At 61.1% G+C, this 26,218-nt stretch overlaps 2 protein-coding genes and 2 long non-coding RNA genes across 16 annotated transcripts in view; 3 read left to right on the plus strand and 1 right to left on the minus strand.

Annotated features, from left to right (window-relative positions):
* The first annotated feature begins 3,730 nt into the window (after positions 1 to 3,730).
* Positions 3,731 to 5,958, plus strand: LOC110258196. 3 transcript variants are annotated; one of them, XR_002341027.1, is made up of 4 exons: positions 3,731 to 3,861; positions 4,037 to 4,142; positions 4,677 to 4,861; positions 5,610 to 5,958. It is a non-coding gene; the product is annotated as an uncharacterized LOC110258196 (long non-coding RNA). The 3 variants fall into 3 exon arrangements; XR_002341025.1 differs by having other exon boundaries at positions 4,677 to 5,958; XR_002341026.1 differs by having other exon boundaries at positions 4,050 to 4,142; positions 4,677 to 5,958.
* A 512-nt stretch (positions 5,959 to 6,470) lies between these two features.
* On the plus strand, positions 6,471 to 13,110 carry LOC110258190. 6 transcript variants are annotated; one of them, XR_002341017.1, is made up of 10 exons: positions 6,471 to 6,624; positions 7,182 to 7,465; positions 8,544 to 8,646; positions 9,946 to 10,059; positions 10,391 to 10,609; positions 10,842 to 10,967; positions 11,051 to 11,220; positions 11,351 to 11,714; positions 11,809 to 12,821; positions 12,969 to 13,110. XR_002341017.1 is itself a non-coding variant. In XM_021081373.1 (10 exons), exons 4-10 carry the CDS (start codon positions 10,000 to 10,002, stop codon positions 12,693 to 12,695), a joined length of 1,011 nt encoding a protein of 336 aa, XP_020937032.1. In that variant the 5' UTR covers positions 6,471 to 6,624; positions 7,182 to 7,465; positions 8,544 to 8,646; positions 9,946 to 9,999; the 3' UTR covers positions 12,696 to 13,110. The 6 variants fall into 6 exon arrangements, 5 of the variants coding, with proteins under 5 accessions (XP_020937032.1, XP_020937033.1, XP_020937029.1 ...); XM_021081373.1 differs by having other exon boundaries at positions 11,809 to 11,858; positions 12,674 to 13,110; XM_021081374.1 differs by lacking the exon at positions 11,351 to 11,714 and having other exon boundaries at positions 11,785 to 11,858; positions 12,674 to 12,821.
* Positions 13,111 to 13,244: 134 nt separating this feature from the next.
* The window catches only part of PPP2R3B (protein phosphatase 2 regulatory subunit B''beta), an 81,805-nt gene continuing 68,831 nt past the window's right edge, over positions 13,245 to 26,218 (minus strand). For 3 of the 5 annotated variants that reach the window (XM_021081364.1, XM_021081369.1, XM_021081365.1), the window contains exons 3-13: positions 24,483 to 24,586; positions 24,200 to 24,302; positions 23,219 to 23,293; positions 22,291 to 22,377; positions 21,445 to 21,601; positions 18,189 to 18,354; positions 17,715 to 17,804; positions 17,312 to 17,487; positions 16,346 to 16,464; positions 16,168 to 16,274; positions 13,245 to 14,013 (exon numbers count right to left, since the gene is read on the minus strand). In XM_021081364.1, coding sequence (XP_020937023.1) covers positions 13,869 to 14,013; positions 16,168 to 16,274; positions 16,346 to 16,464; positions 17,312 to 17,487; positions 17,715 to 17,804; positions 18,189 to 18,354; positions 21,445 to 21,601; positions 22,291 to 22,377; positions 23,219 to 23,293; positions 24,200 to 24,302; positions 24,483 to 24,586 — 1,329 coding nt within the window. In that variant the 3' untranslated portion in view covers positions 13,245 to 13,868. The remainder of the gene's footprint in view (positions 14,014 to 16,167; positions 16,275 to 16,345; positions 16,465 to 17,311; positions 17,488 to 17,714; positions 17,805 to 18,188; positions 18,355 to 21,444; positions 21,602 to 22,290; positions 22,378 to 23,218; positions 23,294 to 24,199; positions 24,303 to 24,482; positions 24,587 to 26,218) is intronic. The other 2 variants (XM_021081366.1, XM_021081367.1) reach the window with 1 other exon arrangement.
* Positions 18,361 to 21,599, plus strand: LOC110258191. Of its 2 annotated transcripts, none has more exons than XR_002341018.1 (4): positions 18,361 to 18,612; positions 18,870 to 20,120; positions 20,244 to 20,552; positions 21,467 to 21,599. It is a non-coding gene; the product is annotated as an uncharacterized LOC110258191 (long non-coding RNA). The 2 variants fall into 2 exon arrangements; XR_002341019.1 differs by lacking the exon at positions 18,361 to 18,612 and having other exon boundaries at positions 18,833 to 19,037; positions 19,438 to 20,120.

A 26,218-nucleotide genomic window follows, 5' to 3' on the forward strand; every position in this document is an offset into this window, starting at 1 on the left:
GGACCTTCGGCTCCTGGAGGTGGGGCCGGCAGCACATAAGGTGGTGGCATAAGGGGCGCGTCCTCAGGTTCCCCTTGATAAATAGGTGGCACCTTGTTTTGAGACAAGGTTTTCTTCTTGGACTGGACTACTAGCACCCTACACTGTCCCTGGTCTGTGGTGCAGAACCGAACCCATGGGGGCCTCAAATAGGCAATTTCCAACCATTGATCAATATATGGAAATTGGTCTGGGTGTCCAGGGTCTCCTGTTATTATATACTGCTGCAACTGTGAACACATCTAAGGTCCCTTCTGGAGGCCAGCCAACACCAAAGGAGGGCCACTCTAGGGTACAGAGGATACACAGTTTTCCAGGACTCAGCTTAACAGCGTAATCTCTAGAAAATCCTTTCTTAAAATTCTTAACCATACACTCTAAGACAGTGGGCTTGGAAGCCGATTTACCCATTGTGTGAAGTCCCACCCTGTGCTGGTGACACAAAACAAACAGTGAGGACAAGGCCTCAGGTAACAATCGCTTCGTCCGCCTGACCACTCCCCCAGAGGAGATATTTCAGGTGCCTCTTAGCATAGGTGGGACTGTATAAACCCCAACATCAGGATCCCCCCGAAGAGGGCCACCATAAGCTGTATGAGGGTCACCGCGGAACTGCAGGTTAGGACTCACTCAGGCTCCGTAGTCCAAAGACGGTGGAGCATGGGCTCTCGTTCTCTCCAGTCACTCACACACACACCAGAATTGACAAGCCTCCTGATCCCAAGGGAGCAAACCCTGACCTGAGTGACCCTTTGGTCACTGAGAGGTGATCAGTCTCTCCATCCACCGTATGGCGGGTCCTGACTTGGGCAGATGTCCCCGGGGCACTCACCAGTCTGACGTCCTGTCCTGGAACCTGTTTCCACTCTCCTTCTGAGTCCGTTCAGGAAGCGGTGTGGGCCAAGGCCACGGCCCAAGTGAGGGTCTGGATCCGGCAAAGTGGCTGGTGCGTGCTATCCACCTGTCACTGGGCCAGCGACCATGGCCTCCCCGGGTTCCCCGACAACGGTGGCACAAGAGGTCAGCTTCGTTGTCGGCTTCCCGGCCAACGCACCAAAATGTTGCAGAAACCGCAAAAACCGTGGCAATGGAAGGAGACAAACAGCACTCGGAGATATGGAAAAGCAAGGTTTATTCAGCACCGGTGCAGGCTCAGAGAAGTCACCTCCAGAGTCGGAGCACCAGGTCTTTGTTCTCAGTAACCTTTATACACTACAAGGTCTTGATTTTCCCATGTAAGCATCCCGGACCTCCCCCATCCCCAAGCAGACAGTGTTCCTCCCTAAGAAACTGAGCAAGCAAGGTTACAGAAGCAGAACTGATAAGCAATGCTGGGTACCTGATTAGCAGGGCTGCTGGCTTGGACAGAGGGCACACAGTTGTTACATTATTACAAGAAGGGTGGCATAGTGATGAGCACAGCTGGAAAGGCTTGCAGCTGCCTTCTTAGCCAAGGGGGGTTGTTCTTTAGTTAAGACTCCATTTCAGATCCTTTGACCCTTACGGAATGTCCTACCTTGTCTCTTATAACAGTCTTCATTTTAAGGTCTACTTTTCTGATGGGAGTGTTGCTACTCCAGCTTTCTTTGGATTCCCATTGACATGGAGGAGTTTTTCCCATCCTCTCACTTTCAGTGTATGTGTGTCCGTAGAAGTGAGGTGGGCCTCTTGAGGACAGGATACATATGGATCTTGTGTTCATATCCATTCAGCCAGCCTATGTCTGCTCCAGCCCACACTTTCCGACCCATCAGGTCATGACAGCCTTTGGGTTGGGGCAGCAAGTCCATTTACATTGGAGGTAATTATATGTATGTTCTTGTTGCCATTTTATTAGCTGTTTTGGATTTGTTTTTGCTGCTCTTTTTTCTCCTTCTCTCTTCTTGTGGTTTGATGACTCTGTTTAGTCTTGTATTTGAGTTGATTTTTCTTATTTTTGTGTGTATCAATTGTAGGTTTTGGGATTGCATTTGCCCTGAGGTGTTTTTGTCTTTTTGCCCTTTCTTGGGCTGCTTGCGTGGCATATGGAGGTTCCCAGGCTAGGAGTCTAATTGGAGCTGTAGCTGCCAGCCTGCACCAGAGCCAAAGCAACGCAGGATCCGAGCCGCGTCTGCAAACTACACCACAGCTCCCTGCAAAGCCGGATCGTCAACCCACTGAGCAAGGGCAGGGATCGAACCCGCAACCTCATGGTTCCTAGTCGGATTCGTTAACCACTGCGCCATGATGGGAACTCCTGCCCTGAGGTTTTGATATAGGAGTCTCTATACATACGAGTTTACGTTGTTCGTCTGTTAATTGCAAGTGTGTCTCCAGGGTCCTGCATTTGTACTCACCTCTTCTCATGAATTTCTGGTTTTGGGAGCACTTTTGTGCGTGGACCGTTTCCTACCTTCACTGTATGTATGCCTTTCCTGGTGAGCCATGTCATTTTTGGTATTTTTGTTTCCTGTTGCAGCCTTGCCTTTTCTGCCTGGAGAGGTTCCCTTAGCCTTTGTTGTAAAGCTGGTGTAGTGGTGCTGAATTCCCTCAGCTTTTGTTTATCTGTAAAGCTTTTGTTTTCTCCTTCAAATCTGAATGAGAGCCTTGCTGTGTAAAGTCCTCTTGGTTGGAGGTTTTCTCCTTTCATCGCCTTAAGTATATGATGCCAGTCCCTTCTGGCCTGCAGAGTTCCTGCTGAAAAATCTGCCCATAACCTTATCAGGGTTCCCTTGTACGTTATTTGTGTCTTTTCCCTAGCTGCTCTCCGTATTTTCTTTTTGTGTTGAATTTTGGTCCGTTTGTCTCAGGGTGTTCCTCCTTGGGTTTATTTTACATGGTGCTTACTGTGCTTCCTGGGTTTGAGTGAGTGGTTCCTTGCCCATGTTAGCTCTGTTTTCAGGTATTATCTCTTGGAACGTTTTTATCTCTCCCTCTCTCTCTCTGTCTTTCTTTCGGGCACCCCTACAATACGGATGTTGTGCGTTTCACATTGCCCCAGAGTTCTCTGAGACTCTCTTCATTTCTTTTCAATCTTTTTCCTCTTTTCTGTTCTGCATACGTGATTTCTACTCATCTGTCTTCCACCTCAACTTATTTGTTATTCTGCCTCCTGTATCCTGCTGTTGGTTGCTTCTAAGGAATTTGTTATTTCAGTTATTGTACTTTGCATCTCACGTGCTTAAGTTTGAAATCTTGTATTCCTTTCTCAGTGTTTGCTGCAAATTATCCATCTTTGCCTCCAGTCTCTTTCCAGTGTCCTGCATCATCTTCACTGTCGTCAGTCTAAAGTCTTCGTCCTAGAGACTGAGAATCTCCAGATCCCTGAGCTATTTTTCTGGAGTTTTTTCTTTCTCCTTTATATGAAATAGAGTTCTCTGCCTTTTCATTTTTATGAGTTTTGGAGTAGTCTCCTTTTTGCAGACAGTAGAGTTGTAGCCTCTCTTACTTCTGATGTCAGCCTCCTTGTGGCTGTGGTTGGTTGGGGGGCTTGCTGTAGGCTTCCTTATGGGAGGGACTGGTGCCTGCCCACGGGTAGGAGGAGCCTATTCCTATCCCTCTGGTGGGTGGGGCTCTGTCTCTGGGTGTGATTAGAGGCTGCTGAGTGCGCCTGGGGGTCTTTAGGCAGCCTGTTGCCTGCTGGGTGGGGCTGTGACCCCACCTGAATTATTGTTTGGCCTGGTGCTTCTCAGTGCTGATGGGTGGGACCAGATTTTCCCAAAATGGCCACCTCTAGAGGAGCACGTGCTGCTGAATACTCAGAGACCTTTGCCTCCAATGTCCTCCCACAAGGAGCCACAGTCACCCCGGTTTCCCAGGAGATCCTCCCAGAAGTGCAGTCAGGTAGGACCCAGATTCCTGTGGAGTCTCTGCTTTGCCCTTGGACCTGGTGCACATGAAAGTGGTGTAAGCCTCCGCTGAGGGTCACTGTGGCCCCGCCCCTGCTTCCCCCCACATTAGCCCCCCCCCGGACCCCGCCCCAAGAAACCTCCCTGAGTGTTTGACCACCATTTCCAAGGCTGTGCTTTCAGGTCAAGCCCACGGGGCGGAGACAAAGGGAGAAAAGACCAGACCCTCCCAGCACCGCTCTGACTGTCTTTGGATCCACAGCTGTAACCTGACAGGTGGGAGCAGGTGGGAGACGTGGGACTCAGGGACTTCTTAAAACTCGGCATCCCTCGATGTGTGGCTGGATCCAACAAAGGAAAATCCCAGGATTTCAATCAGGCCCAGGGTTTATGTCTGGACTGTGTCTAATTCCAGGCTTGTTCCTCCTGGCCCAGATGTGCCCCCGCCCACGTCCCAGACCCAATGCTGAGGTGCACCTCCTGGGGAGGGTCAATGTGGCCCCTCCCCCGCGGCCCCGCCGCTGCATTAGCTCCGCCCCAGACCCCGCCCCATGAAACCTTCCCCACTTGTACAAGTTCCAAGGCTGTGCTTTCCGGTTAAGGCCACTGGGTGGAGCCAAAGGGAGGGAAACACCCCGTGTTTCAGAGACCAAGTCCCTGTGTCCCCGCAGTAACCTCCCACTAGGAGCAGGTGCGAGAACTTCAGGGGGTTTTTCTAAAATCTCGGGGTCCCCTGGCAAAAGCCTGAATCCAATGAAGGAAAAGTCACGAGTGGCTCAGGGCTTATGTGCGGACTGTGTCTAATTCCAGGCTTGTTCCTCCCGGCCCCCGATGTGCCCCCGCCCACATCTCAGAGGCAGAGCTAAGGTCAGGGTGTGCCCGCGGGTGGGGCCCCGACCTCATCCCAGACCCTGAGCTGATTAGTGTGATGATGGACAGAGGGACAGCGGGGTCGCATGAGGGGCCTGCATGGACACACGAGCTCAGGCGACCAGGTGTGGACAGACATTTGGGAGGGTGGCTCTGCCCATCTCAGGCCAAGAGGCATGGAGATTCTGGGGGGCCTCTGCCCTGCCAGGGGATCGAGCCGCTCCTCCCCTCCCGCTGGGTCCCCTTTATTCCCAGAGCATTTGAACTGGGGGCCAGTGGGAACCCCTTAGCCAGGAAAAGGTGGGGCGTCCTCACCGAGGGGCCAAGGGGATGCTGCTGTTTTCCTTTTTCTGTCCTCTGTTTTCTTGGAGCTCAGCTATAGGGATGGGTCCATCAGGGTCCCCGTCCCAGTGGATCAGCGTGACTCAGGACAGTTCAGGGCATGTTGTCGCCTCTTTCCATGGGAGGTGTTGGAGCCACCAACCACATTCTGTGGCCCTGACATGCGTGGCTTCCTCTGTCCTGTGCCCCAGATGTCAGTCTCAGGACAGGATGCCTCTCAGAGGAAGTGCCATGTGGGAGGGTCTCTGGGGGCCTCACAGGTGACCACCACCTGGGGCTTAAACCACAGGCATCCCCCCTCCCCCAGCCATTGGGTTCAGATGTCTGAGGTCAAGGGGTCCCAGGGCTGCGATCCCTCCAGAGGCTCCAGGGCAGGGTCCTTCCTGCCTCTTCCAACTTCTGGGGGCTCCAGGGGGCCCTGGGCTGGTGTCCACCTCCCTCCCGTCTCAGCATCACCCCCCCAACCCCTGCGCTGGCCACCTTCTCCCATCTGCACATCTGTCTCTCTGTCCCAACGTCTTGTTTCTGCAGAGACCCCAGTCCTGTGGGGTCAGCCTTGAAGTGTGAAGCCAGGGGTGGGGCTGTTAAGCCTGGGGAGACCCCCTTCCCACCTGCCCTGCAGCGGGCAGAGCTGACCCCATGGGGCCATAGCCTGGTCCTGTGTGCCATGGACGTCCTGGGTGGGTGAGTCACAGGGACACACCTCCTCCATGGGGTCTGAGTGTGGGAACAGTGGGGCCTGGTGCCCATCACAGCCCCTGTGGCCGTGTCCTGCTGTCCTCTTGAGGTCCGGTCCCCTGAGGGTGTCCTCTTGTTTATGTGTTGGTGAAGGTCTAGGGGTGGGCCTGGCCTCCATCCAGGGTGTCCTGTCAGCACCTGAGTCCTGTGGGTGAGTGGGGGGGGCAAAGGCAGGGGTGGGGTGGGGGTGGTGACGTTAAGGCAATGGGGGCAGCTGTGTTCTCTTTTCATGGCCTGAGGGTCAGGTCGGATGCCTGACTCTGGGTGGGGGGGGAACCCTGGGGTTGATAATTGAGGTGATTGTGGGCCCAGAATCTTGGGGGGAGGCGTCTGTGTTCTGGAGGAGCTGCCGTCCTTTTCCCTGCCCCTGCCATTGGCCCTGTCCCTGCCATTGGCCCTGTCCCTGCCATTGGCCCTGTCCCTTTGCCCCCATTTCCCCCTCCCCCCATTTCCCCCTCCCCCCATTTCCCCCTCCCCCCATTTCCCCCTCCCCCCTTCCCCTCTGTCTCCTCGTCCCCCTTTCCCCTCCCCCATTCCTGCATCCCCTCTGCTCCCTCCCCCTCTCTCCATTCTCTCCTCTTTCTCTCCCGTCCCCTTCCCCATCCCCTCCCCAGTCCACTGACCACTCTTAGTCCCCACCCTCTCCCCCCAGCACAGGGACACGGCCGGAGTGACGACCAGTGCAGAGACACCGGGACCCAGCCATCCTGCAATGAAGGAGGGGGCTCCGCCTGTGTCCGATCTGCCCGGCTGCTCGATGAATTGGTGTGATGACCCCACTGCTGGACACGCTCATCCAGCGGGTTGTGTGGGTGTGGACGTGGGTGTGGGGTGTGATGTGGGGTGTGTGCTGTGTGTCCTCAGACACAGGGGTGGTGGGTATGCATCTTGGGTGTGTCCCTGGGGTGACGATGGAGGGCCTTAGGCTCAGCCTTTCCATTCTGTAGAAATCACACGAAATCGTGTACCTGTTGGGGGATGGTCCACTGAGCCCCACATTTACTGGTCTCCGGGGACAGGTGATCACGTTTTGTGGGCCCCAGTTGCTCATGTGGGCATACGAAGGGGGCTTCTACCCTGGGAGTGGGTAGATGGGGGTAAAAAACATCCCCCTGTCCCCCAGGGGAGCCCTGTGATAATCTGGAAAACAGCCTGAGTCAGGCTTGGCTTGTCCACACTCGGCCACTGCTGCCCTGTGGCATAAGGAGTTCCTGGGCCAGGGCTGCAACTGTGGCAACGCTGGAGCCTTGAACTCACTGTGCCCGGCTGGTGATGGAACCTGTGTGGGAGACCCCGGGGTGGATGCGTTATGGGCTGGTGGTTACGCATCATACACAGTGAGTCAAAGTGAGGTTTCCCCCTCAGGCCCTGCTGTCTACACACCAGGCCCCTCCAGCTACATAACCTGGGCTTGGGTGCAGCTTCTGACGCACGTGCCTGGGGTCCTGCCGGCTCCCAAGCATGTCAGCTGCTCCGTGCGCTCCGTCCTCAGCCCAGCGCCTCGCCAGGCTCTTCTACGCATTCAGTTGGGCCGTCGTTTCCTCCCTCCATCCTCCACAGTCTCGGGGGTCCTGCTTCCTGGTAGCGAAGACCCCGCTGGGGCCCTAGAGGAAAGCACCTCATATTCCTGACGTCCTGTCAGGAAGGAGGTTTGTACTTTCTGGCCATTGACAGCGACTCTGGGATGGTCCCTTGTGCAGCTTGTGAGCATTGGGGATGGCCCCTTGGGGCCGGTTTCCTGCCTGGGTGCTGCAGACGATGCCCTGTGTGTTGCTTGTACCTGTCTGTAGTATGTTGTACACTGTAGGTCATACGTTGTAAGTTTGTACATTGTCTGTACAGCACATGGTCCATGTTGCATGTATGTTGCATGTTTGTACAGCACATGGTGTAGCATGATGTATGCAGGTTGCGTGTTTGCAGTTGTGTGTACAGCACAGGTCTGCATGGCATGTTGTGTGAATGTTGTGTGTTTGCATGTCATGTTTGCACAGCACACAGTTACATGATGTATGCATGTTGCATGCTTGCATGTCATGTATTTGTACAGCACAAGTCAGTGTTGAATGTTGTATGTATGTTGTGCGTTTGCATGTTGTATCTTGGTACAGCATAGTCTGTGTTGCATGTTGTATGCATGTTGTGTTTGCATGTCATATGTTTGAACAACACATTCTGTTTTATATGATATATGCATATTGCATGCTTGCATGTCATGTATTTGTATAGCACATGGTCTGTGTTGCATGTTGTATGTGTGTTGTGTGTTTGCGTGCTGTATCTTTGTACAGCACATGGTCTTTGTTTCATATGATATATGCATGTTGCATGCTTGCATGTAATGTATTTGTATAGCACATGGTCTGTGTTACATGTTGTATGAGTGTTTGCATGTTGTGTGTTTGTACAGCACATGGTCTTGTTGCATGGGTGTAGGGTGTTTGCATGTCATTCTGCCAGTCAGCCTCATGCTCCAGCACTTGTCCATGTCAGTTCCTGTCCTGTGTGCACTGGTTTCATGTTCATATTTTGACCCTTTGACCTCTGTCTTGTATGCAGGCAGGGGTGGGGTGTTGGGGGGTTTTCCAGGCTCGGCTGCTGTGCCCCTCCCAGCACTGGTCTCCCACCTTGGAAAGGCTGGGTCTCCGTGGGGTGGATGGTTCCTGCTCCCATGGGGATGACTGGATGCCCATCTCAATGGGTGCCAACTCACCCCTGGCCCCACAGGCCCTTGTCCTTCTCAGTGACCTGCTGCTGACCCTGAGCTACCAGGTCCCCAAGGAGGACACAAGCTGCTCCTTCTCATTCCTGAGCCCGTCTGCAGCCAAAGGTGGGTGCCTACACCAGGGAGGACATGTGCTGGCAGGAGACAGTGGGGCTGTAGGTCCCCCCATCCCTGGTGGGAGCTTGGGGTGCTGTCAGCTGTCCTGGACTGGACTCAGGACTCAGGCAAGCAGGGGCCAAGGCAGCCTGCATGGACACACAGCTGGGACATGTGCCTGGGGGGGTTGGGACACACAGGTGTGATGTGTCCCTGCGGAGGGGTGTTGGGACGCACAGCAGGGACATGTGCGTGAGGGGGGTTGGGACACGTCTGTGCTGACCTTGGCTCCTCCCAACACCGGGATCCCAGGTCCCAGGGAGGCCCCATGTGTGACCTTCCCAGTGACCTTGAAGACCTGTGCTGCGACAATGACTGGGGGAGGGAATCTATCCATCCCGTCCCGTCTGTGCTGTCATGTTGTCATGACGCGTGAGTGAGCCTTGGTTTTCTGACTCTGCCTTTGTGGAAGAGTGGCCCCAGCATTGTGGGGTCCAGGGTATGGCATGGGGTCCAGGGTATGGCATGTGGCCCACTTCCTGCTGGGCTGTTGCCTGCTGTGTTTTCCACGCTGAGGCCCCCGCCCCAGCATCAGGGGCTACTTAGAAATGCCTGATGAGCAGAGTCTCTGAGGCGTCTGCCTGGCATCGGGCCCCAGGCGGTGTTGGTCCAACCGCGTCGCAGAGGAGGAGGTGCTCACCTGAGGCCGGAAGGGGATCTGGGCTCTTATGGGGACAGCCTTCAGCCCTCAGTGGCCGTGATGACCCCGCCATGGCCACCCACCCGAGGGCCTCAGACCTCCCTGCTGCTGCTGCTGCTGGAGTTTCTCCCTTTCTTGGGGGTTGACCCCTGCTGCGAGCGAGTGTCTGTGGTTTCTCTGGAAGTGCTGGGGAGGGAGCGCCCCCTCCCTGAGGGGGAGCATCCGATGCAGCATTCCTGGGGTGGGGCGCCCAGATGTGGTGTTCCTGGCATGGAGTTCCCAGGTGGGATATTGCTAGTGTGCCGTTCTTGGCATGGATCTGCCAGGTGTGGTGTTCCTGGAGTGGAGTTACCAGATGTGGTGTTTCTGGCGTGGTGTTCCTGGCATGGAGTTCCCAGGCATGGCACTCCCAGCCATGGCACCCCTGGCACGGTGCTCCCAGCTGGCACGTGTCCTTCAGGATCCAGGCTGCACACAGGCGAGAGGCCCAGCTCTTCCTAGATGCCCGTCAGATGCCCCCTATCTTCCCTGTCCTGGGGACGTGGCATCCCACCGCCCCCCTTTCCCCCTGATGTTCACACGCCAATGTCGCTTTGGTTTTCCTGCAGTTTGCTCCTTGGTGGGAGTGGCCTCGTTTGTTTCTCGTTGTGGAGCAGCCCAAAATGTTCAAACGATCCAAAAATTCCAAAAAGCATCGGCCCTACATGTACTTTTCTCTCCTGGTAAATAAACCACGGGTGCCTCCCCTGGTCAGTGAGTTTCCCTTGGGTCATTGTGTTGAAAAGCTGCGAGAGCTTCCGCGGGTCCGCTGTGACGTGGCTGGTGTAGATGGAGCTGGAGTAGGCTGGTCTCCATCTGGCCACTAATCAGATCAGTGACCTCCGTGTGGGTCACTGTGGTTCTACGCCACACACACCCCCATGAGTGTCCCCAACCCCAGGGGGACCCGCAGCATCAGCCTTCCTTTGAGCACCAGCCTTTTCCTGGGACCCTGTCCTTGTCACCTGTGGGGGAGGCCCTTCCACATTCTCCTCTGTTTTGTCTTGAGCCCAGGTCCCTTGGGGCGGGGTCTCTGCGCTCCTGTTGTGGTTGACAAACCCATCCAGATGCTGGACTCCTCCCTTGAAGTGCAGAGTCTGTGGAAGGCCACCAGCAGTTCTGGGGCCCGCCCTCGGGGGCTCGGTGCAGCCCTGGATCACAGACTGGGCACACAAGCCTGTGGGTGTGGCCACAGCACAGAGGCTTTTCAGCCTCTTATGGGGTCTCTTGGAGGTAAGCAGCCCCCACCCCTTCAGCTGGAAGGGGGTGTCAAGCCTGCCATGGCTCCTCCCTTTTGGGAAAAGGTGCCCAAATGGATCCCCAGACTCAGGACACGGACCCCTCCCCATGAACCTCACCTGGACCCGGCAGATTGGGTGGGTGCCCCCAGGCCTTGCACCCAGGTGGTCTCCCAGAGCCCCAGCACATGGGAGGTGTCTTCCTGACCTGCCCTGCTCTTCCGCAGCTATTTCAGAAGCACCTGGACACATACAGCTGGGCAGAGACGCTCCTGAGTTCATCTGCCGCGCCCTCGACTCTACCTGGCCGCTGGCTCACAGCCTGGTGCTTAAGCCACCCACCTGATCCACAGGTAGCTGGGCCCCTCCCCTGCCTAACCTCCACTGCTCCATCGGGCCCCCGCCTTTCCGAGCTGAGCTGAGCTCGTATCTGCAGCTGGTGGTCTGGAGCCCTGCCCCTTTCTCTAAGCCCCGCCCCCCGGAATGGACCGGTGTCAGCGCAGAAGCCAGAGGCCAGACAGGACCGATGAGAAAGAGGCTGCCAGCACTTCCCCAATCTCTGCTGCCCACTCCTGCTCGTCAGGTTCTGCAAGATCCCCGTGGAGCGTGAGTGCCCGGCCTGGTAGAGGCTGGGGGGAGACCTGGAGGGACTGGGGGCGGGGCTCCCTCCGGCTGGAGTCTGCACCTCTGCCGGCCCCCACCCTCCGCTCACGCATTTTCCACCCTGTCTGGACAGGTGGAGCTCTGGGGTGGCTGCAGCCCCGAGATTGGGCTGGCCCTTCTGGCCGTTGGTGCAAGGACCCTGCCTGGGTCTTGGCGATGAAGGGCGGGGACGGCTGCTCCGCGGGTGGGCGGACGTGTGCAGACCCCTGGCTCGGTGCAAAGAGTTCCAGAGGCAACGTGGGCTCCGCCCATCCCGCCCAGGGACCCGCAGCTCAGGAGCGGGGGCTCAGGGGGTGTCAGAGAGGCCACTGGGCTCCCGCGTCCTGGGGCTGGGCCTCCGTCAGCGTGTATCAGGCTCCGCGCCCTCGTTCTCCTCCACCAGCAAGCAGGCGATGTCCTTCCACGTTCCCTCTCAGGACCGACTGAGTCTGATGAAGGTGCGCCCCGCGGGGGCGGCCCTGAGCCTGGCTTGTCCCTGAGGGGAGGACTGGCCACTCTCCCCTGCAGGGTCTGTGACACCGTTGTCTCTAGGGACTCAGATTTCATCCGAGGAAGACGTGGTCACGGAGCCGTCCAGCCCGGTGGGTGCATCGCAACGGCGGGGGCGGGGGCTCTGGGCCACGGCTGCAGGGACGCTGGAGGGTCTGGAGCGGCTGTTGCAGGGGATGGGGGGCCCAAGGGGCTGCCTCTTCCTGCCCCCACCCCCAGGCGGGGGTCTCCAGGTGACCTCTGCCTCTGCCTGGGGTGGGGAACGGAGGGGGCTTCCGGGCAGGATTCTCACCAGTGACCTGGGGCCACTGTAGGAATGGTCGCCTGGCAGTGGGCCTGGCTGTCATGCCCTCCCCATCCCCGCCACCCTGGTGTTCTGAGCTCCTGCAGGATCTCGGGTGCATCTCCAGGCCTGAACCTGAGCAGCTCAGAGCACTGCGTCTGGGGTGCCCTGGGGTCCTCGGTGCCTGTCCTGGCTCCTGCCTGCAGCACCAGCCCCCCAGCCCCCTGGCCTGAGCTGGAGCGGGGTTCTCGGGGAGGCCGGTGGATTGGGGCGGCCCTTGGTGGGGTAGGAGCCCTGTGCAGACCCAATCCTGTGGGATCCGTGTACCAGCCCAGGGGCTCCAGGCAGGAGTGTGGCCGGCCTGCAGGAAGGCCCTGCTCCGGAGTCTTGCCCCTGTGTCCTCGGGTCCCTGATAGCTGTGGGGGGCATTGCCACCACATCCATGTGTATGGCAGCCTCTGCATGTGGACGACCCAGGCCCTGGGGTCCCCAGACTGAGGGGCTGGCGATGGCCCGTCATCCACATGCGCAGATCTGACCCTGTACGGGGTTCGGGGCATGTGACCGTTGATGCAGGACCTACCCAGGTGCCCACTCCTGCTGACTGACCGCTGCGCTGGGCAGGCAGGTTCCAGAACAGCTCTGACCCCGTCCACGATGCTCAGCGCAGGGTGCTGGGCGGACCTGCGGGGCTCCAGCCCTGCTGTTGGAGCAGTGTGTCCAGCGCCGTGAGCCCAGCTGCAAGACAGACGGACTCACTCCCCGAGGTCTGGTCAGTGGCCATTTAATTAGACCAACTGCCCTGTGCCCGGGGCTTGTTGGCTGCCTCCCCCTGGATGCGTGGGGCCGGGCTCTCCTGGAGCAGGGGGTGCCAGGGGGGCATGGGGGTGGGTATCAGGCTGTCCCTGTTTGTCTGCAGGGCTGTTTGTCACAGATAGACGGGACCACAGGAGGCCGGCCACGGGGGCAGTGTCAGCACCTGGGGCCAGAGCTCAGGCTGCGCGGCCCAGGAGGGTCAGGCTGCTGGGAGCCCTCGGGCCCAGCACCCGTGACCCACGCCCGGCTGGCTCCCTGCCCCCGAGGGCCACACCCCTGTGGGCCCCCCCCACGGTGACACTGCCATCCGTCACTCTGCAAACTGCGTCCAGCATTCCTGCTGCTCTGTCTGGTTTTGTCGTCAGCGGAGCCTGTGGCTGAAAATCCGTAAATTCTTTATTTGAAAATACAAACGTGATCTCATAAAACATTTTTAAACAGCTCTGCACGGCAAATAAAAGGTAACTTTACATGTTTTGTACATTTACACAACAACGTTCACAGAAGCTGGCGTGGGTGCTCCCTGTGGCGGTGGCGTGCCCTCCCGGGGACGCTCGTGCAGGACGGAAGCTTCTGGGGCTCCTGGAATGTTCCTGACGACCACCGCCCACCTGCGGGCCCCTGCCCGCCGACCAGCCCGAGGGACAGCAGCCTGGTCCCCTCTGGGGCTGGCTGTCAGCAGGGACAAGGGGGCGCCTCCACACACCGGGACACAAGAGCCGGCCAGCGGGGCCGCGGCCGTCCTCATCTTCAGGGACGCCCTGGACGTGGGTGGCCCCCAGGCCAGGCCCGGGTTCCTGTGTGCGCGTTGGCCCCTCCAGGACAGGTGGGACACGCGCCTCCGTGCCCGCCTCCGACCAGCTTCCGCGTGAATAAATAACAACTATCATTCCGTCAAACACACTTCACTTTCTGTAAAAGACACAGCTCAGCCACCAAACAGTCTGCTTTCGACACAGAAGTCGCTGCCTCCAGCGGGCCGCACGGACGTCCCACGGGCGGGTCACGAGGGCTGCAGGTCGTCATCCCCGCACTCGTACAGGTCAACGGTGCCCAGGCCAGACGGCGTCTCGAAGAAGGGCCTCTGGGCCAGCGGAGACCGCAGCGCACTCAGCTTCTGGTCCACAGGGCTGAGCTCGGCGTCGTACCTGCAGGGAGGGGTGAAGTGAGGATGCACAGGGGCCGGGCACCCCCTGCACTCAGGTGAGCACAGGCGTTCCCCACAGAGCCTCGAGGGGCCACCTGCGCTCAGGTGAGCAGGGGCACTGGCCAAACGGCCTCGAGGCGCCCCCTGTGCTCCATGACGTGTGGCCTTGGCTGCTGCAACTCTGAGCTTGTGGCATCTGGGCCCAGAGGCCTCCCTGGTGAATCCTGCCAACCGGGGGAAAGGACACGTCCCTGATACGAACTCTTCCAGAAAACAGCAGGAGGAGGCCGCTGTTCCAGGGGCCATAACCCGGAAGCCAAGGTGGTCACCAGGGGCCAGCATGACCCCCACCCAAAACAGGACAGTGTCTCCGGCGGACGCCAAGAACATACAGAAAGGACCCTGCATCACGGCCGGGCTGGCCAGGGGACGCGAGGCCCGTTCACTCAGCACCATTCACTGAATCTGCAGGCGACAGACCCGGAGCCGCGTGGCCAACGCACTTGACCACGTTCAGCGTCTCCACAAACTGGCGTCAAACAGACGCCCTCACGCTGGTGCAGGACCCTGACAAAACCCCACAGCGGGCTCCGTGCATCTTGGGTAGAGAAGGGGACTCCAGACCGGAGACGGGGCCGAGGCCAGGCCACCTCCGGTCATCTCGTTCACTGAAGGTCATCCTGGGTGTCCCAGGAAACCACGGCCAGGAAGAAAGACGACATCCACAGAGCGGAGAAGAACGGCCCCAGGTCGACAGGGACCTCGGCTGCCACTAGGAAAACGCCAAGAACGTGGAAAACAGCTTAGAAACCTAACAAGTGCACCTGATAAAACAGAAGACACGTGGACCGCACGTCTCTGTGGCGCCAGGGGAGGCCCAGGATGGAGACGCTGACGGAGCCTTGGCGGCCCCCAAACTGTGACATCCTGCGGTTCACAGCTCATAAAACACGCAAAGACCAGTACACCAAAAACCACCCACCGCCGCCGGGAGAGGGGGCTGGAGACGTGAAGAGACAGCGCACACTGCAGCTCGGGCACCTCCGAGTCAGTACGACCGCCACTGTCCCCACCGGCCTCACGCAGTCCTCAGAGCTGCAGCACAACGTGTTCTAGAAGCAGACAAGCTCACTCTTACACTTCCACATGGAGGCAACGGAAGCCACACCACCCTGGAGAACAGAGCCCCGGCTCTCAGCACGCGATGGCCGGTTCCCGCAGAGCAGCAGAAAGCGGGACCGGGCGGCCGGGGAAAGGACGGTCCCACTGATCGGGGGACAGATGCTCCCAAGACCGAGCCTCGCAGGGGGTCCAGCGGTCACAGGCCGATTCTCACCCCCAGGAGACGGCCCAGCCCAGTAAGTGCCCCCGAGGCTACTCCTGGGACCTCAGGCTGAACCCACGGCTCACACGGAAGCCGCAGAAACGGGAGGGACCCAAAGGGTTCTGAGCAAGACCAGAGGGAGGCCTTGCCACAAGTCTCCACTGCCCACAGGCCACAGTGGCCCAGACGGTGCTGCACTGGTGGACAGACACAGCGACAGCACGGAGTCGGCTCAGGGACGACCTCGCACACGGTCAGCTGATTAAAAATAACAAGGACGGTTTGGTGGCTTCGTTCAGTGGCGCTGGAGCAGCTGGGCCAGACCTCGCACCCCACAGGGAAGGTCAGCCCAGCAGATCAGAGACGCACAGGTACACTGGAAACACCCGAAACTGCGGGACAAAGTGTTGTGGCTTTAAATCAGGCCCTGGCTTCTCACACCCAGAGCAGAGCCCGTGAAAGCAAGCTGGCAAACGGCAGCTCACCAACGTGAGGTGGCGTCGGGGAAATGGAGAGACGAGCCACAGGTCAGGGGGCAATGTTCACTCCTCACCCAGCTCCTGCAGGACTTGCATCCGGGGGAAAGAACCCCCAAGACTCAGAAGGAGGAGAACAGCCACGAGGGAGAAGGCGCAGCAGGGGTGTGACCTCAGCCCACAGGCCACAGGAGGACACAGGCCAGGCCATGGCGAGACTGCTCTGTGCAGCAGCGCCAGGAGAGGAAGTGTCCCCAACCGGATAGCTGCACGTGCTTGTCTGCGCTCCGGGTCTCCGTCCCCGACTCCGCCGCCCCCTCCCTCCCTGCTCCCCAGGTACTCGGCGGCCACTCACCCATCCTCCCACGGCTCGCCCACGGCCTCCTCGGCCACCAGCAGGTCGTACTCCTCGGCCGCGTAGCGCTCCCAGTCGGACAGCTCGGGGCCCTCGCTGTCGCTCTCCTGCGGAGGAGGCACGCGGGTCACACGGGCCGCGGGGGGCGGCGGCGCCCTGGGGCTCCCGCCACACTCACCCTGAGCAGCGAGGCTTGCTCTCTCTGCTCGTGGTCCAGGTACTTCTCGATGTTGAAGAAGGTGTCGAAGAAGACGCCGGCGAGCTTGCAGCGCTTCAGGTCGCTCAGCGTGATCCTCCCTGCGGGCGGGGGGGAAGACGGCCGCGCATGCGCGTCAGAGGCTGGTGCCAGCGGGCGCGAGGCACACGCTGCTGCAAACCCGCACTGGTGAGGCTGTTCCCCTGGACGGACACCTGGGGCAGGGGGACCGAGCCCAGCACGGGGGGCCCTGCGTGTCCTAGGATGCGCGTGGCTCAGGAGGAGACTCTGCCCATGTGCCCACCGTCTGAGGGCCAGATGGAGCTGCCCGGGACCGCAGACACGGAACAGGGAGGAGCCGAGTCAGGGGGGTCCTTAGGTGACAGTCCGGAGACCAGGATCCCAACCAAGGCGTCCGAGTGGGGGCAGCGCCTCCCTCTGACCTCAGACCGTGTCCTGGGTCCCCTGGCTCCCAGATGAACCCCACACTGGGATCCCAGCACCAGGAGGGGGAGGTGGAGAGTACAGGGCCGGGATGAGGGGAGCCAAGGGCCGCTGACCCTCAGTGACCCCACACCCGGGGCCCGACCTAGCCTCCCCACTGGGAGATGAAGGAGCACAGGCTGGGGGATGGGGGTCCACCTTCCCAGGCCAGGACCAGACCTGTCAAATGAGGGTAGAGGGAGTGAGGAGGCTGGGACACAGGGTCCCGTCCACCCCAGGACCTGGCCTGGGTGGCAGGTGAGTCCAAGTGAGACATCTGCCCTGGGCACCTGCCCACCTTCCTGAGGCCCTCCCTCGCCTGATTAGTGACACAGAGTGGGGTCAGCTGTTCCCCGAGTGGGCCAAGCCCTCACACCCCTCACAGAGGGCTGTCCCACCTCCCACAGGTCCCCCCTTCTCAGGGGGTGTCCCCCTCCTCCCCGGGGCGTCTCCTCTGGGCGGCACCTTCACTCTGGGGCTTCACCAGGTCCAGCATCTGGCAGAGGCAGTCCTCGAAGGGCAGGGCCTCGATGGCCATGCTGTCCAGCCTGCGGCACTGCTCCTCGTAGAAGTACTCCAGCTCGAACATGGACAGCGCCCCATCCCCGTCCAGGTCCATGCAGCGGAACCAGTACTCGATGCTGCCGCACGGACACCATCAGCGCGGCTGCCCGGGACGGCCCCGTGGGAACCAGGGAACCCAGCCTGGGACCGACGCTGAGGGAAGCCGGGCACCCAGCCTGCACCCCCTCGAGCGACCTGGCCCAGACAGCCCTGGGGCGCCCTCACTGCCCCCCACTCCCTCCCCCCCCCCCCCGGCCTCCTAGTGTCCTCGCCGCTGGAGCCCAGGGCCGTGGCCATCACCTACCTGGTGGGAGTCTTCTTGTCCTCCTCCGAGATCAGAAACCAGACAAAGTCCGCGTAGCTTATCTTGCCGCCTTTCTGCACCTTCTTCCCTCTGGGCATGGAATTCGGACACAAGACCACGTCAGGGAGAAGCACGTGAGCACGGTCCCTGCCCCCATCTGACCACACCCATCTCCCCATGTGCCCCACCCCCATCTGCCCCCATCCCTCATCCCTCCACCCCTCATCCCTCATCCCTTCCCTCCACCCCTCATCCCTCCACCCCCATCTGCCCCCACCCCCATCTGCCCCCACCCCCATCTGCCCCCACCCCATCCTACACTCCCTTCCTACTGGGCCTGAGAGGGACCACGTGACCAGAGAGGGTCCCCCCAGCACCCCAGGTGGGACAGGAGCGACTGCTACAGTCACCGCCACTGCCACCGCCACCTCCGGGCCTCAGAGGCCCGTGCCCCCCCCACCCCCGTGACCTCACGTGACGTTGGCAGGCACTGAACGTGCCGCCCCCGTGGGCGGCGAACGGCAGAGGTGGACACAGCGCGAAAGCGGCCACAGCCCTGAGGAGGCGCAGAGCAGCGGGGCCGAGACGTACCGCGTGACGGCTCCGGAGAAGATCCTGTCAATCATCCTGCTGGAAATGGCTGCGAAGCAGGACGGGCCGTGAGCGCCCGCGCCCTCGGGCGGGGCGGAACCTCGGGGCCCAACCCCTGCTCGCGCCTCCCAGGACCCTGAGCCGCGGGGGCAGAGGCCGGCCTGGGGGCGCCTGGCCAGCGGACGGCGAGGAAGGGGCTCACACGCGCTCGGCCGGGGCTCTGCTCCCGACACCCGGTGCGACCGGGGTCGGAACACAAGCGCGTTTCAACTCAGACGCGGCGGGGAAGGAGAGAGGACGAGGCCGAGTAAGTCGTTGCGGCCGCGGTGAGGACAGGACGCGCCAGACGCGCGGGCCGGCGGGTCCCCAGGCAGGCCGCTCTCTGCGCCTGTCGACGGCGTCTCCTCCCCGCGTCCTCACCGGCCCTCCCTCTGTGCGTGTCTGCGTCCTGACCTCCTCTTCGTCTAAGGACCCCCGTCCTGGGGGATCAGGACCTCCCCCCCCACCCCACCCCACCCCACCCCACCCCACCCCACCCAATTTATCTCCATCTCATCTTGAAAGACCCCGACCCCTAACACAGCCCCGTCCTGACGTCCTGGGGGCCAGGGCTTCATCCTGCGGATTCTGGGGACGCTTTTCGGCCCACACCACGCATGAAGCCACAAAAATGGGGAAGTAGAGAGGCAGTCTCTTTCCTGACCGTTCATCCAGGCTCCGTGAAGGTCACGGGTAAGGAAGTGACTGGATGGTGTTCGAGGGTGAACAGGGGTCCCCAAGAGACACAGCCTCGTCCTGACCCCATGTCTGTGAACAAGGCCTTAGTGGGAAGAAGGGTCTTGGCAGATGTGAAGTGAGGGGCCTGAGAGGAGGTCCTCCTGGATGAGGGGGGCCCTCCATCCAAGGACAGTGTCCTCCTAAGAGACAGAAGTGGAGACCCAGAGGAGGGGAGGAGAAGCCACGGGAAGACGGAGGCAGAGACGGGAGGAGCCCCCAGACGCTGGAAGAGGCAGGAAGGACCCTCCCTGGAGCCTCTGGCGGGGGCGCGGCCCTGGGCCCCCTTGACCTCTGGTGTTCAGAAGGGGAGAGGATGAATATGGGATTTTTTTGTTTTTCCCTTTTTCTGGTTTAGCTGCCCCACGGCACAAGGAGTTCCTGGGCCAGAGATCAGATCCGAGCCTCGGTTGTGACCAGAGCGGCAGCGACAGCGAGGCAGCATCCTCCAACCCACTGCGCGGGGCCGGGATGGAACCTGTGTCCTGGAGCGGCAGCGACGCCCGTGCTCGCCGTGCGCCACAGTGAGGGCTGGGAGTCTGGGGTGTTTTCCACCCAGGCTGTGTGCTCTGTTCGAGTCGCCTCCGTAACCCCTTCCGGGTGATGGACCGACGCTGTACGTCCAGCTCGGAACTGGAGGGTCATCTCCTGTCGTGGGAGCCCCGCCCCACCTCCACCACGACAGCAGCCCCAGGGGACAGGACAGCTGACGGGGAAGGAAAGAGGAAAAAAGTGATCCGATGACAGGATCAGTGGGCTGACGACACGGAGGACCCTGCGTGTTCCTCTCCCTGGTGTGAGACGACCCCACTGTGCCCCGGGCAGGACTCAGGCTTGCCAAGCGCATGGGATGCATCAAGGCACGTGTGTCCGCCCGGGGCTGTCCCGGAAGCTGCCGTGTCCTGTCCCATCACTAGTGTTACCAGGACAGACGAGCCCACAACGCCACCAGCTCCCAGCCCTGCATGGTGACAAGCTCCCCCACTGTCCCCACGAGAGCCCCTGACGTGAGGCCTCAACGGAGTGGACAGGAGGTCCCAGGTACGTGGGTGGCTGGAGAGGGGCCATGGGGCCGGGGGCCAGGGCCATCTCCACCCTGCGCCAGGGGGCACTTCCCGCTGAGTCCGCAGCTCGGGTCAGAGCGGAGACCACGTGTCACGTTAGGGCTGCAGTTGAGAAGGACCCTCAGCCGCGGGAGCCTCGCCGGGTGAGACCAGAGGCGGGGAGCAGACAGCGGGGACGCACCGACCACGAATACAACAAATGCTGGAGAACCGAGAACCGCGCTCGAGGTGAAGGGACGTGAAAGAAAGCATCACATCACGACACGCAGGTTTAAGCAGCTGAAGGCGCCCAGCACAGTGGACCCTCTACCAGATGGGCCCACGGCACCCTCAACTGCATCCCGCATCTGCACGCTGAGCACCTGCGCTCTGGAGCCGGAGCTGGGAGCTGGTGGCCTCTGCTAAGAAGGTATTTACGGCCGCCTGTCTCCGCTGCAGCTGCAGTGAGGCCCTGAAGCCCCTGCCCGGGCCCCCTGCCCAGAGCAACGAGAGCTCACGGGCCGCACGCGGAGGCCAGAGCGAAAGCCCTCAGATGGCTCTGCTCCCCTGTCCTGCAGCGCAACCCCCGGGCTGTCACGGGCACAGCCTGGTGCCACCCGGCCCCACCCAAGTGCCCCACATGGTGCCCTCACCCTGCACGTCCACCCGCAGACAGGCCCACCGGAGGCTGCAACATGGGAGGGGAGGGCAGTGTGCAGCGGGGACACCGTGACCACCCCACTGCACACAAGCGTCTGCTCCCCCGCAGAGCAGGGACCATGCTCAGAACTGCACCCACAGAGGGCCTGGTGGGGGGCCTGGCACGAGAGGACGGTGGGGAGGCCCCCATGTGACGACAAGCCGAGGGTCCTGGGTGGGGGTGGGGCAGGAGCCGGGTGCCCAGGAGCCACGGCTGCCGAGGACACGCCTGCTGCTGACGGCCCGCCCGCCCCTGCCCCACGTCTGCCCTGCTCCACCCATGTCCCGTGTCCACCCTGATCCCACGTGTCCACCCTGTTCCCACGTGTCCCAGTGCATGTCCCATGTCGGCCCTGCTGCCTGCATGTGCTATTGTGTGTCCCGTGTCCGCTCTGTTCCCATGTGTCCTATCGTATTTCCCGCGTCTGCCCTGCTCCCCGCATGTTCTGCCTGTGTCCCTGTCCCCCACGTGTCCTGCAGTGAGTGTCCTGGAAGGGCCGGGCTGCAGGAGGTGACCGGAGGGCAGTACGGAGCGTCAGTCCTTGGCGCTCTGGGAGGCGGCCACGCTGGTGTCCTTGGAGGGGACGGGGCCAGTGTCCCCCCGCCGGGGGCCGCGTACTCACCGTGGTCATTGTGCCGGGCCAGGTCCTGCGCGTCGATGAGCAGGTCGTGGTCGGTGTCCAGCTCCCAGAACTTGCAGTAGATGACGTAGAAGTGCTCGTACGAGAAGAACTCTGTCAGCTGGTTGATGTCCGCTTCCTCTTCCAGCAGCGCCACGTTCTGCCAGGACAAACCCAGGACGCTGCAGCCAGAACCCTAGGCATCGTCTGAGGCAGGCAGGCCTCCCGCAGGGGGGGACCCCAGGACCCTCGTATCGTGAGGGTGGGCTCATGGGTGGAGGGTCGAGAGCACAGCACCGCGTCGGGGCCGCACCTGTGTCAGGGCCATCACCTGACGGCCACAACGTGCAGCCCAGGTGACGGCTCCCAGGCGGACACTGGTGACGCAGGAGAGGTGGCCCCACCCGCAGCCCCAGGTTAGGGAGGGCCCGGCGCCCCAGTGGCGGGGGCTTGCCTTCTGGATAAATGAGTAGAGGATGCAGGTTTGGATCCAGGATGAAGGGAAGATGTGAGGGTGGGAGGAAGGATGGATGAAAAGAAGAGGAGACGCATGAACAGGTGACAGAGGAGGGAGTGGATGCGGGATGGGGGATGGGGAGGTGGGTGGAGGGATGAATTATGAGTAAACGAATAGCTGAGAGCATGGAGGGAGGGGTGATGGGTGCGGAGGCACAGGGATGCTGAGGGTGGGGGCGGGGAGAGGTGGACGGTGGGTGAGTAGATGGACGCAGGGATGGACACGGTGGGTGAGTAGATGGACGCAGGGATGGACGAGGGGATGGGTGATGACGCGATAGAGCAGGGAGGGCCACGAGTCCCCCCCCCCCCCCCCCCCGGCCAGCTGCCCACCTGCAGGAAGCTGCTCCTCCTGAGTTCTGCACAGGTGATCCTCCCGGACCAGGACCTGTTCACGGTGTAGAAGATCCTCTGAATGACCTGTAGGAGAGTGGTCAGCTGACCGCCGTACACTGCGGGGCTGCAGGGCCCCACGGGGACCTTCCCTGTGCCCTCTGGCCTCAGGGGGAGCTCTGGACCCTGGGCTGCAGGACACCGCGTGGCCAGCAGAGGGCACCACCCCCCCACCCACATATCAGCCCTTGGGGATCTGGTCTTGTCTCTGGCTGCAGGAGGCGGCACGGGTGGCGGGAGAAGCTGCCCCTGCCCCATGTGGATGGGTAGGTGGGCGAATGCCTGAGGGGGTCACTCGTGAGTCGGGACGGTGGGGACCGGAGTTCCTGCAAGCCTGAGTCCCCCTTCCATGGCTTTGGTTTAAAAACCTGCTCTGAACCTTCCACCAACACTGAACTTACGAGTGGATGAGAGGCAGTAACTTCAGGCCAGAGCGTGATCCCTCTCCTTCCCCTCCCCCCTCCCTCCCTCCCCAGGGAGGCCCACGCTGGACATGGGGCTCAGCTCTGGTCCCGGATGGGGGGATTCCTCACTCAGACCCCTCCTCTCCCTGGAATGTCCCTCACCTGTCTCCCCCCTCACCTGCCCCTGCCTGGAGCACGAGGCTCTAAGTCAGTGCGGGCCTCCCGCAGGTACAGACCCCTCAGGCCCAGGTGCCCTCCATCCCTCCCTGCCCAGGAGCAAGACACGGGTTCTCTGGGCGGCACCTGCCTGCCATGGCTGCTGCGGTGGCGGCTGCCTGCCCAAGAGGCCCGTGGTGAGGACGTCCAGGCTCTCTGACGCCCGACCCCGATTCATGCTGAGGACGCAGGGCCTGGAGCGCTGCTGCCCCCACCCAGCCGGGCAGCAGGGCCCACGCGGTACTCACGGTGGTGATGTAGCGGGAATGGAACTCGGACGCCTCCTTCAGGAAGGCCAGGCCGGGGTGGGTGTTCACCACGTCCTGCACAAGTGGACAAGGACACGGCCTGAGGTGCACCACCCGCCCCGGGGACCAGCATACACATGTCCACCCTGCAGCCTGGACACCGCCGGCCACAGAGCAGCTCCGGTGGAGTCGGTGCAGACTCGCGGTTCTGTGGAATCCCGGCCCATAGGGACTGTGCAGGAGCATGTGGCCAGGAGAGCGCGCCCAGCGGGTCACACCAAAGCCTCTGTCACAGCCTTTCACATGTAAATCCAGGGCCTGACATGTAAGGGGAACTTGACTTGGGAACAGAGGGACTGACACGCGAGCCGATCGCAAAGCTCGAGAATGCCAATCTGAAATATCCTCATCTAATAAAAACTGCAACCCCCGGAGGCTTTGAAATCCTTTCTCTTGGAACCACGTGGGCAGGTTCTATTATGTGCTGTGTAGATGGAACACACAGTAACGTAACGGAGTCGTCTGCCGCCATCTTCCACCCAAATAAACCACCCCCCGCTTCCCGGAAACCTCAGCCCACGGCACTGATCCCCTGCGGACGCCACCCTGGAGGGGCTGGGCAGTGGTGCCTGCACAGTCCTGCCTCGCACGGGACGAAGGGGCGAGCAGATGCGCTCTGGGGGAGGCGGCCCCAAAGTCAGAGAACCAGACCCCCCCGCCCGGTGGGGTGCAGACACGAGGACGCCTCTGTGAGAAGGGGGGACAGGTGTGCAGGGCAAGGATGCGGAGACGAGGGTGGGGGCAGGAAGGAAGCGGGGAGGGAGAGCTTGCTCAGCTGCGAGGAGGTGGGGGGGAACGGCGGGGGTGGGGGCCGGGGAGAAGGCCGGACGGAGAGCATGCGCGGCAGAGAACGCGGGACCCGGAGCGCCTGCTAGGCGGAGGAGGGCGTGAGCAGGGAGGGCGGAGGCCGCAGGCACGTACCTGCAGGAAGGGGATGAAGTCCTCCTGCACCAGGTAGTTGCACCCGGGATTCATGAGCAGATGGACGAACTTGGCAGCATCGTCATGACAGTTCTGCAGGACCCTGAGTGACACAGGACGCCAGGCTGTCCTCACACAGGCGTCCCCAGGGCCCTTCCCAGACTCAGGGTCTGTCAGGTGCTCTGTGACGCTGGGCGCAGGCAGGAGAGCCGGGAGGGACACGGGGGCTGCGGCAGGGGACTCCCGGGGCCACCACCCCCTCCCCCGCACCACCAGGACTCACTTTCTCCACATGGCGACGAACTTGTGGACGGAGACGGAGCCGGTGCGCTCTCCCCCCGCACCGCAGAAAAGCGGCCCCTTCCAGTAGAGCGGGCAGCCGCAGGCCTGTGGGAGCGGGAGCGGCGGCACGGTCAGGGGCACCCGGCCCTGCAGCTGCCTTCACAGCTGGGGCCACTGTGAGGGCAGGACAGGCGTCCCGGGAGAGCTGCTGTCACACTGCCACCTCCCCAACCGAAGGCAGTGTGGCAGCAGGTGTGCCCAGCCAGGAGCATGTCCCAAACCCTGGAAGGGCAGTGTCCTCTGCTGGCCGGAGATGAGGGCGCAAACGGCCGTGTGGGTTAGGGATGGAGCCGTGACCACACATCCTGCCCCGGGGACCACAACAGCGGTGAGGTGACTGTGCCGCTTCCGCGCTGGCACTGGGCGTGATGGAGGCTGAAAACCCATGCTCTGCGCATCTACCTCCAACACGTGGTGGGAGGAAGACACAGCACAGGCACAGCCGAGAAAATCAAAGCTAAGTCGGGTCTCCACAGAGGTTCCAACCACTTAGCCCAGCAAAGCTCCGGGGACCAGACAAAGGGAGGCACGTGCCCACGCGAGTGGCCGTGGCAGGGCCCGCCAGCTGGACAGACGGGCAGCGCACACGGGGGACAACCTGCGGCCGCTAAACGTGATGACCGCAGTGACACAGACCGATACGGTGGCTGTCGCGTGTCATCAGGATTAAGAACAGAGAACCTGGGTGCGTCTGCATTCCGGGACGCCGGGCGTCAGTTAAAACGTCCCCACAGAGAAAAGCCTGGACCCACCCCATCTCCCACGAGCCCGGCCTGAGGTTCGGGAGGAACGTCCCTGACCACGTCCGCACCCCAGGGGACAGGGACAAGGGCGGCACCACGTCCCCGGCCTGGGCCTGCAACAGGGATCCGGCTCTGCCTTTCAGGAGCAGAGGCTGACACCCTACCCAACCCAGTCGGCAGCAAGGTCGTCACAGACGCCGGGCTGGAAACCAAGGAGCCTGGACAAAGGCTGCGCACAGGGGTCAAGCTCCCAGTGGCACCTCCCGTCGGCACACGGGGACGTGGGCGGCTCCACCCCGCGGGGAGCACAAGGAGGGACAAAGAGGGGAACTGCCGACTCCTAAATATGCGACAGGCGCAGCGGTCTGTAAGATTTCCAGAGTAAATTCGGCACAGCTACTGGATCCCAGACAACATGCGAGAGTCAGCTATGTGCCAACATGCACACGAGCAGCCAATAATTAAGAAACGAACAATCCACCAGAACCACTTAGAAAAAGCACAAAACCATCAACCTACAGACAGACACGCCGAAACTGTGAGGTCTGGAGGAGGAAGCTGCAAAGCAGGGCTGGGAGGAACCACACACCCACAAGGGGAGGGACCTGCCGTGCTGATTCCTGCACTGGAGACGCAGGGTGCTAAACCGTCACCTGGCCCCCGATGAAAATGCAAAGCTGGGGAGCTCCCGTTGTAGCTCAGGGGCGTAGGAACCCAACCAGCATCCGTGAGGATGAGGTTTGATCCCTGCCCTTGCTCAGTGGCTTAAGGATCTGGCATTGCTAGGGCTGTGGGGTAGGCCGGCAGCTGCAGCTCTGATAGGACCCCTAGCCTAGGAACCTCCATGTGCCCCAAGTGCGGCCCTAAAAAGCAAACAAAAAAAAAAAGAAGAAAAGAAAAAAGAGAAAAAAAAATGCAAAGCTCATCCACATGC

Source organism: Sus scrofa, unplaced genomic scaffold (genome assembly GCF_000003025.6).
Source record: "Sus scrofa isolate TJ Tabasco breed Duroc unplaced genomic scaffold, Sscrofa11.1 Contig1537, whole genome shotgun sequence".
NCBI classification, from domain to species: Eukaryota; Metazoa; Chordata; class Mammalia; order Artiodactyla; family Suidae; genus Sus; species Sus scrofa.